Source organism: Pelodiscus sinensis, chromosome 24 (assembly GCF_049634645.1).
Source record: "Pelodiscus sinensis isolate JC-2024 chromosome 24, ASM4963464v1, whole genome shotgun sequence".
NCBI lineage: Eukaryota > Metazoa > Chordata > Testudines > Trionychidae > Pelodiscus > Pelodiscus sinensis.
In genome coordinates this window covers 22,748,056-22,760,509 of record NC_134734.1, presented here as the reverse complement: position 1 = coordinate 22,760,509, position 12,454 = coordinate 22,748,056, and the positions used below count along the sequence as shown (strand labels likewise).

The 12,454-nt window shown below is 68.3% G+C and overlaps 1 protein-coding gene across 4 annotated transcripts; it reads left to right on the top strand.

The window, feature by feature from the left end:
* Positions 1–2,824: 2,824 nt before the first annotated feature.
* On the top strand, positions 2,825–10,882 carry LOC142819563 (mothers against decapentaplegic homolog 6-like). 4 transcript variants are annotated; one of them, XM_075907547.1, is made up of 4 exons: positions 2,825–2,977; positions 6,715–7,113; positions 7,279–7,395; positions 9,321–10,882. In XM_075907547.1, the coding sequence occupies exons 2-4, from the start codon at positions 6,723–6,725 to the stop codon at positions 9,860–9,862; spliced, it is 1,050 nt and encodes a 349-aa protein (XP_075763662.1). In that variant the 5' UTR covers positions 2,825–2,977; positions 6,715–6,722; the 3' UTR covers positions 9,863–10,882. The 4 variants fall into 4 exon arrangements, with proteins under 4 accessions (XP_075763662.1, XP_075763665.1, XP_075763663.1 ...); XM_075907550.1 differs by lacking the exon at positions 2,825–2,977 and adding an exon at positions 3,023–3,107; XM_075907548.1 differs by lacking the exon at positions 2,825–2,977 and adding an exon at positions 3,121–4,977.
* Positions 10,883–12,454: the final 1,572 nt, after the last annotated feature.

The following is a 12,454-nucleotide window of genomic DNA, read 5'->3' as shown; positions in this document are numbered from 1 at the left end:
CACCCTCCCCTCTGCTCTACCCACTAGGCCCCTCTCCCCTGCCAGGGACAGAGCCCAGGAGTCCTGGGTGTCAGCCACCCTCCCCTCTGCTCTACCCACTGGGCCCCGCTCCCTGCCAGGGACAGAGCCCAGGAGTCCTGGGTGTCAGCCACCCTCCCCTCTGCTCTACCCACTGGGCCCCGCTCCCTGCCAGGGACAGAGCCCAGGAGTCCTGGGTGTCAGCCACCCTCCCCTCTGCTCTACCCACTGGGCCCCGCTCCCCTGCCAGGGACAGAGCCCAGGAGTCCTGGGTGTCAGCCACCCTCCCCTCTGCTCTACCCACTGGGCCCCGCTCCCCTGCCAGGGACAGAGCCCAGGAGTCCTGGGTGTCAGCCACCCTCCCCTCTGCTCTACCCACTGGGCCCCGCTCCCCTGCCAGGGACAGAGCCCAGGAGTCCTGGGTGTCAGCCACCCTCCCCTCTGCTCTACCCACTGGGCCCCGCTCCCCTGCCAGGGACAGAGCCCAGGAGTCCTGGGTGTCAGCCGCCCTCCCCTCTGCTCTACCCACTGGGCCCCGCTCCCCTGCCAGGGACAGAGCCCAGGAGTCCTGGGTGTCAGCCACCCTCCCCTCTGCTCTACCCACTGGGCCCCGCTCCCCTGCCAGGGACAGAGCCCAGGAGTCCTGGCTCCCAGCACCCCCGCTCTACCCACTCCTCCTGCCCTCTCCGCCTAGCTGGCGGTGACTCAGTTCCTTGTTTGGAGAGCAGTGCGGGGCCTGTCTCCGCTCCCGGCTGTTTCCTGTCTCCTGCCCCCCAGGATCCCGCCGCAGAGACGGGCCTGCGCCCAGCGGGCCAGACTGGCTGGAGCTTGGGCAAGGGTCACAGCCCGGCCCGGGGCAGGCGGCCCCCAGAGCCCCGGCTGCCCTGGCGCTGTCCTGGCCCCGGCGGGGGCTGCAGGAGGCTCCGAGGGGCCGGGCCCAGGCAGGGCAGCGTGGCTGGCGCCTCCCTTATCTCGGTGGGAAGTTGGGAGCAGGAAGCGTTGACATCAGCCGCCTTTCCATGGACTCGGGGCCCACCCTCTTAAAGGGGCACCCCCCAGCACCGGCCTCAGGGAGCCCTCCCCCCACGGCTGGGCCTGGGCGAGGGGCTGGCTAGGCAGGGGGGGAGCAGAGATGGGGCGGGGAAGTAGGGCGGGCGGAATAGGGGTAACAGTGGGGCTGGCAGGTGTGGGGTTGGCTGCAGGGTAGCAGTGTGGGGCTGGATGGGGGGTAGCAGTATGGGGCTAGCAGTTATGGGGCTGGAGGGATGGGGTTGGCTTCAGGGTAGCAGTGTGGGGCCAGCGAGTGTGGGGCTGGATGGAGGGAGTAGTAGTGTGGGGCCGGCAGGCGTGGGGCCAGCGGGTGTGGGGCTGGCAGGTGTGGGGCTGGATGGGGGGTAGCAGTATGGGGCTAGCAGTTATGGGGCTGGAGGGATGGGGTTGGCTGCAGGGTAGCAGTGTGGGGCTGGATGGAGGGAGTAGTAGTGTGGGGCCGGCAGGCATGGGGCCAGCGGGTGTGGGGCTGGCAGGTGTGGGGCTGGATGGGGGGTAGCAGTATGGGGCTAGCAGTTATGGGGCTGGAGGGATGGGGTTGGCTGCAGGGTAGCAGTGTGGGGCCAGCGAGTGTGGGGCTGGATGGAGGGAGTAGTAGTGTGGGGCCGGCAGGCGTGGGGCCAGTGGGTGTGGGGCTGGATGGGGGGTAGCAGTATGGGGCTAGCAGTTATGGGGCTGGAGGGATAGGGTAGCAGCGTGGGGCTGATGGGTGTGGGGCTGGCAGGTATGGGGTTGGCTGCAGGGTAGCAGTGTGGGGCCAGCGAGTGTGGGGCTGGATGGAGGGAGTAGCAGTGTGTGGGGCTAAATGGATGGGGTAGCAGTGTGGGGCCAGCAGGTGTGGGGCTGGATGGATGGGATAGCACTGTGGAGCTGGTGATGTGGGGCTGGTGATGTGGGGCTGGTGGTGTGGAGCTCCCCTGCTCCCCCCATCCAACCACTGGGGCATGAGAACCCGTGCAGAAGGGGCAGGAAAGCTGCCAGCCTGGGGGCACCAGGGCACCCGCCTGCCCCACAAGTCAGAGGCTCCCCTGCTCCAGCTCAGGGGAAATGGGAGGGTCTGACCCCCCTGCCAGCCCCTCTGGTCAGTGAGCTGGGAATCCCACGTCAGTAGGCCCCTGTGAGCCAGGGGGCTGCCCACACTCTCACCTCTCCCCCCACCTGTGGCTGTGTGGGGCAGGGAACTCGCCCTGGCCAGGGCTCCCCCGGGCTCACCCCACACCGCCCTTAACCCCCAGTGCCCCCCTCCCCCCACACTGCCCCTGTTCCCCATAACTCCCTCACTCCACACTGCCCCCGCCCCCCAGTGTCCCCCTCGCCCCACACTGCCCCTGCCCCCACTGTCCTCCTTGCCCCCAGCAACCCCCTCAGCCCACACTCCCTGCCCCCACTGTCCTCCTTTCCCCACACTGCCCCCGCCCCCCAGTGTCCCCCTCGCCCCACACTGCCCCCGCCCCCACTGTCCTCCCTGCCCCCAGTGTCCCCCTCGCCCCACACTGCCCCCGCCCCCACTGTCCTCCCTGCCCCCCAGTGTCCCCCTCGCCCCACACTGCCCCCGCCCCCACTGTCCTCCCTGCCCCCCAGTGTCCCCCTCGCCCCACACTGCCCCCGCCCCCCAGTGTCCCCGTCGCCCCAGTGTCCTCCCTGCCCCCCCAGCAACTCCCTCACCCCACACTGCCTGGGGCTCTGCCCCTCTGGGCGCCCCTCAGTCTGCCCCCCCGGGCTCCCCGCTGCATTGTCACTGCGCTCAGCGTCCCGCCCCCCCGCCGTCTGGGCAGCCTGTGGCCAGCGGGTCCCGGGGGGGCGTGGGAGGGAGCCGCGGCAGGAAAAAGCCCCGGGCCGCGAGCGCGCCAGGCAGAGGCTCCGAGCCGCCCGCAGAGCCGGGCCTGCCGCTGCGCCCCGCGCCCACACGGTGAGTGACCCCGCCCGCGGGCCATCTGCCGGCTCCGGCCCGCCCGTGTCGCCCTGGGCACGGCTGGAGCGAGCGCTGCGCACGAGTGTGCGGCTGGGAGCACGGGGGAGGGAGGTGCCGGCTGGTACAGGTGTGTGTCCGCGGGGGTGTAGATACCCGTGTCGGGGTGCGTGCCAGGCGGCGTGTGTGTCAGGGTGTGTGTGTAAATACCCGTGTCGGGGGGTGCGTGCCAGGCGGTGTGTGTGTCAGGGTGTGTGTGTAAATACCCGTGTCGGGGTGCGTGCCAGGCGGTGTGTGTGTCAGAGTGTGTGTGTAAATACCCGTGTCGGGGTGCGTGCCAGGCGGCGTGTGTGTCAGGGTGTGTGTGTAAATACCCGTGTCGGGGTGAGTGCCAGGCGGTGTGTGTGTCCGGGGGGTGTAGATACCCGTGTCGGGGTGCGTGCCAGGCGGCGTGTGTGTCAGGGTGTGTGTGTAAATACCCGTGTCGGGGTGCGTGCCAGGCGGTGTGTGTGTCAGGGTGTGTGTGTAAATACCCGTGTTGGGGTGAGTGCCAGGCGGCGTGTGTGTCAGGGTGTGTGTGTAAATACCCGTGTTGGGGTGAGTGCCAGGCGGCGTGTGTGTCAGGGTGTGTGTGTAAATACCCGTGTCGGGGGGTGCGTGCCAGGCGGTGTGTGTGTCAGGGTGTGTGTGTAAATACCCGTGTCGGGGTGCGTGCCAGGCGGTGTGTGTGTCTGGGGGGGTGTAGATACCCGTGTCGGGGTGCGTGCCAGGCGGTGTGTGTGTCCGGGGGGTGTAGATACCCGTGTCGGGGTGTGTGCCAGGCGGTGTGTGTGTCAGGGTGTGTGTGTAAATACCCGTGTCGGGGGGTGCGTGCTAGGCAGTGTGTGTGTCAGGGTGTGTGTGTAAATACCCGTCGGGGGGTGCGTGCTAGGCGTTGTGTGTGTGTCAGAGTGTGTGTGTAAATACCCGTGTCGGGGGGTGCGTGCCAGACGGTGTGTGTGTCAGAGTGTGTGTGTAAATACCCGTGTCGGGGGGTGCATGCCAGACGGTGTGTGTGTCAGAGTGTGTGTGTAAATACCCGTGTCGGGGTGCGTGCTAGGAGGTGTGTGTGTCAGGGTGTGTGTGTAAATACCCGTGTTGGGGTGAGTGCCAGGCGGCGTGTGTGTCAGAGTGTGTGTGTAAATACCCGTGTCGGGGTGCATGCCAGGCGGTGTGTGTGTCAGAGAGTGTGTGTAAATACCCGTGTCAGGGGGTGCGTGCCATGCAGGGCAGGTGTCGGTGTGTGTGTAAATACCCGTGTCGGGGCGCGTGCCATGCGGGGCAGGTGTGCCTGGCGGGGCGGGTGTCAGGGTGTGTGTGTAAATACCCGTTTTGGGGGTGCATGCCATGCAGGGATGGGTGTGCCAGGTGGCGTATGTGTCGGTGTGTGTACGTAAATACCTGTGTCGGGGGTGCGTGCCATGCAGGGCAGGTGTGCCAGGCAGTGCGTGTGTCAGGGTGTGTGTGTAAATGCCTATGTCAGGGGGTGGGTGCCATGCAGGGCGAGTGTCAGGGTGTGTGTGTAAGTACCAGTGTCGGGGGTGTGTGCCATGCGGGAGCGGCTGTGCCAGGCAGTGTGTGTGTCTGGGTGTGTGTGTAAATACCTGTGTCGGGGGTGCATGCCGTGCAGGGCAGGTGTGCCAGGCGGTGCGTGTGTCAGGGTGTGGGTGTAAATGCCTATGTCGGGGTGCGTGCCATGCAGGGCGAGTGTCAGGGTGTGTGTGTAAATACCTGTGCGGGGGCGCTAGCCGGTGCAAGTGTCACACTGCATGTGTGTGTCAGCCTGTTCCTGTTTCCTTGGGAGCCGTGTGTGATGGTGGGGGGGGGGGAGGCAGCAAAACCCAGGCCCTTGCCCCTCCTCCCTGCCTGTCTCTAGCTGGGCCTCCACCCACCCTCCCAGATCAGGGTGGCCATAAATGCATCCCAGGGCAGGCAGGCCAGAGGTCTCTCACAGCTGGGAGGTTTGTAGAAAGGGGAGCAGATCTGGGGGAAAGGGGGCAGGTGTGGGGAGAAGGGGGCAGGTCTGGGGGAAGGGGAGCAGGTGTGGGGAGAAGGGGGCAGGTGTGGGGGGAAGGGGGGCAGGTGTGGGGGGAAGGGGGGCAGGTGTGGGGGGAAGGGGGCAGGTCTGGGGGCTGCGTGTCCCTGCCTGTCAGCCAGGGTGAGGGGTGCGTGTGTGCACTTGGGGGGTTGCTTTCCCTGGGGGGCCAAGCCCAGCCCCGCCCTGCCACACACAGCAGTGACCCCAGCGCACCCAAGGGCGGCCGCAGCACTAGCGGGTGGCGGCCAGGCGGTGCTGAAGGCGCCTGTCACAGGAGGGGTGAGCTGGCTGGGCAGGAGGCCGGGTCGCACCAGGGCACTGGGCCGTCCCTGCGGGTGCAGCCACTAGACGGGTGTGCCCCAGCAGTGCCAGCCAGCCACACGCAGTGCTTCCCGGGGGTCAGTGCACTGCTCAGTGCTTGGGGGCCGTGCTACACAGAGTTTGCCCACATGGCACTGCCCAGGGAGTCAGTGCACCGCTTTGTGCACCATGGGTGTGTGTGGCTGTGCTGCCCGGTGTCTGCATACATGGCACGGCACAGGGGAGTCAGTGCACCGCTTTGTGCACCATGGGTGTGTGTGGCTGTGCTGCCCGGTGTCTGCATACATGGCACGGCACAGGGGAGTCAGTGCACCGCTCTGTGCACTGTGGGCGTGTGTGGCCGTGCTGCACGGTGTCTGCACACACGGCACGGCACAGGAGAGTTGGTGCACCGCTCTGTGCACGGTGGGTGTGTGTGGCCGTGCTGCACGGTGTCTGCACACGTGGCACGGCACAGGAGAGTTGGTGCACCACTCTGTGCACGGTGGGTGTGTGTGGCCGTGCTGCACGGTGTCTGCACACGTGGCACGGCACAGGAGAGTTGGTGCACCGCTCTGTGCACGGTGGGTGGGTGTGGCTGTGCTGCCCGGTGTCTGCTCACATGGCACGGCACGGGAGTCGGTGCACAGCTCTGTGCACGGTGGGCATGGGAGGCCATGTTGCCTGGCGTCTGCACAAGCTGCAGTGCACGGGGCAGGGGAACACTGGCCTCCCCAGCTGTTCAGTTCTCGGTTTGACTCCCGGGTCCCTGGGCAGGCAGCCTGGCTGGGTGGAGGCTGCCAGGAGGTGCCGGGTGCAGCTCCTCTGCTCGCTGCCAGGACAGGCTGCCCCCTGCCCGGCTCAGGGCCAGGGCCCTGCCAGAGCCGGGGGGCAGCTGCTGAGCCCGGGTGGGAGCGGGTGCCCACGGCCAGGCTGGGCGGGAGCGGGTGTCCACGGCCCGGCGGGAGCGGGTGCCCGGGCGGGAGCGGGTGTCCCGGGCAGGAGCGGGTGCCCCGGGCCGGGCGGGAGCGTGTGCCAACGGCCAGGCTGGGCGGGAGCGGGTGTCCACGGCCCGGCGGGAGCGGGTGTCCACGGCCCGGCGGGAGCGGGTGCCCCGGGCCGGGCGGGAGCGGGTGCCCCGGGCCGGGCAGGAGCGGGTGCCCCGGGCCGGGCGGGAGCGGGTGCCCCGGGCCGGGCGGGAGCGGGTGCCCCGGGCCGGGCGGGAGCGTGTGCCAACGGCCAGGCTGGGCGGGAGCGGGTGCCCCGGGCCGGGCGGGAGCGGGTGCCCCGGGCCGGGCGGGAGCGTGTGCCCACGGCCAGGCTGGGCGGGAGCCGCACGTGACCCCCTCTCTGCCCGCAGGTGGACCCATGTTCCGCTCCCGGCGGGCCGGTCTGGTGCGGCGTCTCTGGCGGCAGCGCTGCCCGGCGCCCAGCCCCGAGGACGGGCCCGGCGCCCTGAAGCCCGCCGCCCACGCCCTCTTCAAGAAGCTGAAGGATGAGGAGCTGGAGCTGCTGGTGCAGGCGGTGGAGAGCCGGGGGGCCGGGCCGTCGGGCTGTGTATGGGTGGCCCGGGCGGAGCCCCGCGGCCCCAAGCAGGCCCTGCCCCCCCAGGTGCTGCTCTGCCGCCTCTTCCGCTGGCCTGACCTCCGGCACCCGCACGAGCTCAAGCGCCTGAGCTGCTGCCAGAGCTTTGGGGGCGGCGGCGAGGGGCCCGCGCTCTGCTGCAACCCCCACCACCTCAGCCGCCTCGCCGTGCCTGGTGAGTGGGGAGGGGGCTGGCCCGCATGCCTGCACCATCGCTCAGCCCCCCCCCCCGGCTTTGGGGCTGCGTTGGGCACAAGGGGGCTGGGAGCCGAGCTGGGGGGAGGGAGCAGCCCCCCCGAGGCTGCCACTCACCAGTTTCTGTACGTCTGGTTCCTTTCAGAGACTCCGCCACCCCCTTACTCCAAAACCTCCTTCAGCTGCCCCTGGACAGAGGTGCCGGAGGCCCCTGGTTCTAGCCCCCCGGAGTCCGGCTGCAGCACCCGTGGGGACTGGCGAGGTACGGCGGGGCCGGGGGGCACACGGGGATCTGATCTCCCCCAGGCGGGAGCTGCAGCAGAGGCAGCGGGTAAAGCAGGACCAGCCCTGGGCACCACGGGGATCCTGCTGCCCCGTCTGCAGGGGCAAGGGGGGGGGTGCGCTCTGACCCAGCCCCCCCACCCCCGAGCAGATCTGGCCTCGCTGCTGCCCCATCTCCGCCGGGGGGGAGGGGATGAGGGGACAGCCAGCCCCCCCAGCCCAGGCTCCGAGCAGCCAGGCCTGGGGGTTCCTGTCTGCAGGGAGCGGGTGTCTCCAGCCCGGCCCCTGGCCCCGGCCCCGTTGTTATTTTTGGCCCATCCGTGCTCCCCGCCGCAGGAAGAGCTGCCCCCGGGGACACTCCCTATGTGCCTTGACGCACGAGCCGGGCTCCAGCCTGGCTGCCGGCCACCGGCTCCTTCCCCCGCTCCACCCACCCGCCCACGGCTCAGGGGCCTTGGGACGGCGCCCACGGCCGGGCCTGCCCCCCTCCGGCTGCGCCGTGGCGGGTGGTCCCCAGGGACGGTGGCTGGGGCCGGCCTGGGCCTACGTGCAGGCTCGCGGCACCCTGCCCCCGTGTCCTGCCCCAGCCCAGCTGCCCCCGGTACCGGGGCACGGGGCCGTGTCTGTCTGCTGGGGGCCAGCTCGGGCGGGCAGCCGCACCCCAGCGTGGTGAGGACAGTAGCAGGGGACAGCTGAGACACTGAGCCAGGCAGCCCCTGCGTCCCCCCCCCCCCAGCAGAGCCAGGGCCCGTTCCCCACCCGCCGGGCGGGGCCTTCGCCACCTCGACTGCCCAAGCTGCATCTGGAGCCCCTGCAGCGTGAGCGAGACTGAACCCACCCTTGCTCGGGGGAAGGGTCCCTCCATAACTCACTCCTGCGCCCCACCCCAGAGCCAGCTGCATCTCAGCGCCAGGGGAAGGGTTCCTGCGTATCCAGCCCCTGCGCCCCACCCCAGAGCCAGCTGCATCTCAGCGCCAGGGGAAGGGTTCCTGCGTATCCAGCCCCTGCGCCCCACCCCAGAGCCAGCTGCATCTCAGCGCCAGGGGAAGGGTTCCTGCGTATCCAGCCCCTGCGCCCCACCCCAGAGCCAGCTGCATCTCAGCGCCAGGGGAAGGGTTCCTGCGTATCTAGCCCCTGCGCCCCACCCCAGAGCCAGCTGCATCTCAGCGCCAGGGGAAGGGTTCCTGCGTATCCAGCCCCTGCGCCCCACCCCAGAGCCAGCTGCATCTCAGCGCCAGGGGAAGGGTTCCTGCGTATCCAGCCCCTGCGCCCCACCCCAGAGCCAGCTGCATCTCAGCGCCAGGGGAAGGGTTCCTGCGTATCCAGCCCCTGCGCCCCACCCCAGAGCCAGCTGCATCTCAGCGCCAGGGGAAGGGTTCCTGCGTATCCAGCCCCTGCGCCCCACCCCAGAGCCAGCTGCATCTCAGCGCCAGGGGAAGGGTTCCTGCGTATCCAGCCCCTGCGCCCCACCCCAGAGCCAGCTGCATCTCAGAGCCAGGGGAAGGGTTCCTGCGTATCCAGCCCCTGCGCCCCACCCCAGAGCCAGCTGCATCTCAGCGCCAGGGGAAGGGTTCCTGCGTATCCAGCCCCTGCGCCCCACCCCAGAGCCAGCTGCATCTCAGCGCCAGGGGAAGGGTTCCTGCGTATCCAGCCCCTGCGCCCCACCCCAGAGCCAGCTGCATCTCAGCGCCAGGGGAAGGGTTCCTGCGTATCCAGCCCCTGCGCCCCACCCCAGAGCCAGCTGCATCTCAGCGCCAGGGGAGGGGCCCATGTATAACTGGTCCCCAAAGCTCTCCCCGGGGGGCGGCGGCCCCACACTAGGGAGGGGCTCTGCCGGTCTGCGGATCCCCTGAGGCTTGGGGCCTGCTCCGGACGGGGACTCAGAGGTCCCTTCTCGCCCTGCAGATCCCGGCCTGGCGCGGAGCCGGAGCTCCCTGAGGGACGGCTGCTGGTGCAAAGTGGCCTACTGGGAGTACCGCACGCGGGTGGGGCGCCTCTACACCGTGCACCAGGCCTCCGTCGACATCTTCTGCGAGCTGCCGCAGGGCAGCGGCTTCTCCCTGGGCCAGCTGCAGGCGGGGCGGCGCAGCACAGCCGTGCACCGGGCCCGTGGCAAGATCGGACGCGGGCTGCTGCTCAGCCGGGAGCGGGACGGCGTGTGGGCCTACAACCGCAGCGAGCACCCCATCTTCGTCAGCTCCCCCACGCTGGGGGCCCCCGGGGCCCGGGGCCTGCCCGTGCGCAAGGTGCTGCCCGGCTACTCCCTGCAGGTGTTCGACTACGAGCGCGTGGGCAGCCTGGCCGGCTGGCGGAAACCAGGCGACGGGCCCTGCGACCCCCACACCGTCCGCGTCAGCTTCGCCAAGGGCTGGGGCCCTTGCTACTCCCGCCCCTTCATCACCGCCTGCCCCTGCTGGCTGGAGATCCTGCTCGCCCAGCCCCGCTGAGCCCCGCTGCGACCACGGGCCCGGCCGGACAGGGGGGCATCCCCCGGGCCACACCCAGCCCCAGCCCTGCCCTGTGGCCCCCGGCAGGGCAGCAAGAGCCGGCCCGGGGCGACTCAAGGGCTGAGTAAAACGTCACTTGGATCTGCGATGACAGAGGATTATGAAGTGCCACAGGCCGGGGGGAAAGGCGGCTGCATGTGCCGGGCCAGCCCTGCCCACATGCCACAGGCCTGGCCAACGGAGCCCTCCTGGCCCTGGCCAGGAGTCGGCCCTGCCGGCTGGGCTGGGCTGGGGGGGGGGGTTTCCTTACGTGGGGCTGAGCAGGTGAAGCAGGAGGGGGAAGCAGCCGTGCAAGGAGCACTGGGCTCTGGGGGGGATCCTGGCATCCTTTGGGCTGGAAAGAGAACCTGGCAGGTGCGTGGGGGAGGCACAGAGAAAAGCAGGGGCTGGGGTACGCACGTGGCCTGCCGGAGCCTAGCTGGGCAGCTCCAGCACTGCCTGGAGGAGCTTGAAGTTCTGTCCGGGGCAGCTCTGTTTAAAACACACAGAGGGAAGTTTTTCTTCACGCGGTGCACAGCCAACTTGTGGAACTCCTCGCCAGAGGAGGTTGCGAAGCCCAGGACTTTAAGAAAGAAAGGGTTCGTGGAGGACAGGTCCATCAACGATTTAGATGCTGGCATAGAGAGGACGCTTATTAAGTTTGCAGATGATCCCAAGCTGGAAGGGTTGCACGTGCTTTGGAGGAGAGGGTCAGAATTCAAAACAATCTGGACAAACTGGAGAAATGGTCGGAGGTAAATAGGATGAAGTTCAATAAGGACAAATGCAAAGTGCTCTGCTTAGGAAGGAACAGTCCGTTTCACACGTACAGAATGGGAAGTGACTGTCTGGGAAGGACTCCTGCGGAAAGGGATCTCGGGGTCAGAGTCAATCACAAGCTAACTATGAGCCAACCGTGTGACACTGTTGTAAAAAAAAAGCAAACACGACTCTGGGCTGCATTAAAAGGTGTGAGCAAGACACGAGGAGTCGTTCTCCCGCTCTGCTCTGCGCTGGTTAGGCCTCCGCTGGAGGAGGGTCCAGTTCTGGGCACCACGTTTCAAGAAGGACGTGGAGAAACTGGAGAAGGTCCAGAGAAGAGCAACAAGAACGATGAAAGGTCGAGAGAACATGAGCTGGGAGGGAGGCTGAAGGACGGGGCTTGTCTAGTTTGGAAAGGAGCAGACTGGGAGGGGACATGACGGTGGCTTTCGAGTATCTAAAAGGGTGTCACGAGGAGGGAGAAAACGTGTTCTCCTTGGCCTCTGAGGACGGGACAGGAAGCAAGGGGCTTAAACTGCAGCGAGGGAGGTTCAGGTTGGACATTAGGAAAAACTTCCTGCGTGTCGGGGGTGAAACACTGGGATAAGTTGCCCAGGGGGTTGTGGAATCTCCATCTTGGGGGCTAGCGAAGAGCAGGTTGGACAGACGCCTGCCAGGGATGGGCTAGCTGGTGTGTGGTCCTGCCGGGAGGCCGGGGACTGGACCCAATGACCTCGCGAGGTCCCTTCCCGTCCTAGTGTGCGAGGATTCTGTGAATACTTATTAGCCAGGCTGGGCCGGGCTGGTGTCCCTGGCCACCGTTTGCCAGGGGCTGGGAATGGGCGACAGGGAGGGATCAGGTGGTGGCTCCCTGTTGTGGTCCCTCCCTCTGGGGCACCTGGCGTTGGCCACTGTGGGCCGACAGGACGCTGGGCTGGACGGACCTTTGGCCTCTCCCAGCCTGGCCGCTCTGATGACCTGCCTAGCGCAGAGCTGGGATTTGTAACGCCAATAAATGGTGCCGCTGAATGGCTGCTGTCCTGCGTGTCGCCCTGCACCAGCCCCATGCCTCGCGGGTCACCCTGCCGCGTGCCTCCGCGTGTCGCCCCACTTTGCCCCCCAGTACCTCCGCGTGTCGCCCCTTGCCATCCCCAGTATCCCCCGCGTCGCCCCTCGCCGCCCCCAGTACCCCTGTATGTTGCCCCACACTGCCCCCAGTACCCCCGTGTGTCGTCCCTCGCCACCCCCAGTACCCCCGTGTGTTGCTCCTCGCCACCCCCAGTACGTTGCCCCGCACCACCCCCCAGTACCCCCGTATGTCGCCCCACACCGCCCCCAGTACCCCCATGTGTTGCCCCTCGCTGCCCCCAGTACCCCCGTGTGTCACCCCTCACCGCCCCAGTACCCCCGTGTCACCCCTCGCCGCCCCCAGTACCCCCGTGTGTTGCCCCGCTGCAGCCGTGCCCTGGCAGCTGGGGAAGCAGTCGGGGGTTGGGGGGATTCAGGGGTGCTCAGTAAGCACAGTGGCAGCTAGTAAGGGGTCCAGGCCCCCGTGCCGACTGCTACAGGCACCTTCCTCCCCCACGGCTGGGAGCCCTTCCCACCATGGCTGCGCTACGCACCCCCCCCGAGCACCAGACCCCCCACCTCCCAGGCCATTCCCCACAGCAGCGACACTGGGCAGCCTAGCCGGCATGTGCCCACGTGTGTACAGGCCCCCCTTGCAGTCTCACACGCATGCACACGTGTGCATACACCCACCAGCACACGCACGGTGCACACGCACGGTGC

Excerpts from the sequence above, each read along its gene's own strand:
- LOC142819563 (XM_075907547.1), top strand. The coding sequence starts at position 6,723 with ATGTTCCGCTCCCGGCGGGCCGGTCTGGTGCGGCGTCTCTGGCGGCAG. Across the intron at positions 7,114-7,278 it reads CAGCCGCCTCGCCGTGCCTG|AGACTCCGCCACCCCCTTAC; the intron begins GTGAGTGGGGAG and ends GGTTCCTTTCAG. Across the intron at positions 7,396-9,320 it reads CACCCGTGGGGACTGGCGAG|ATCCCGGCCTGGCGCGGAGC; the intron begins GTACGGCGGGGC and ends CTCGCCCTGCAG.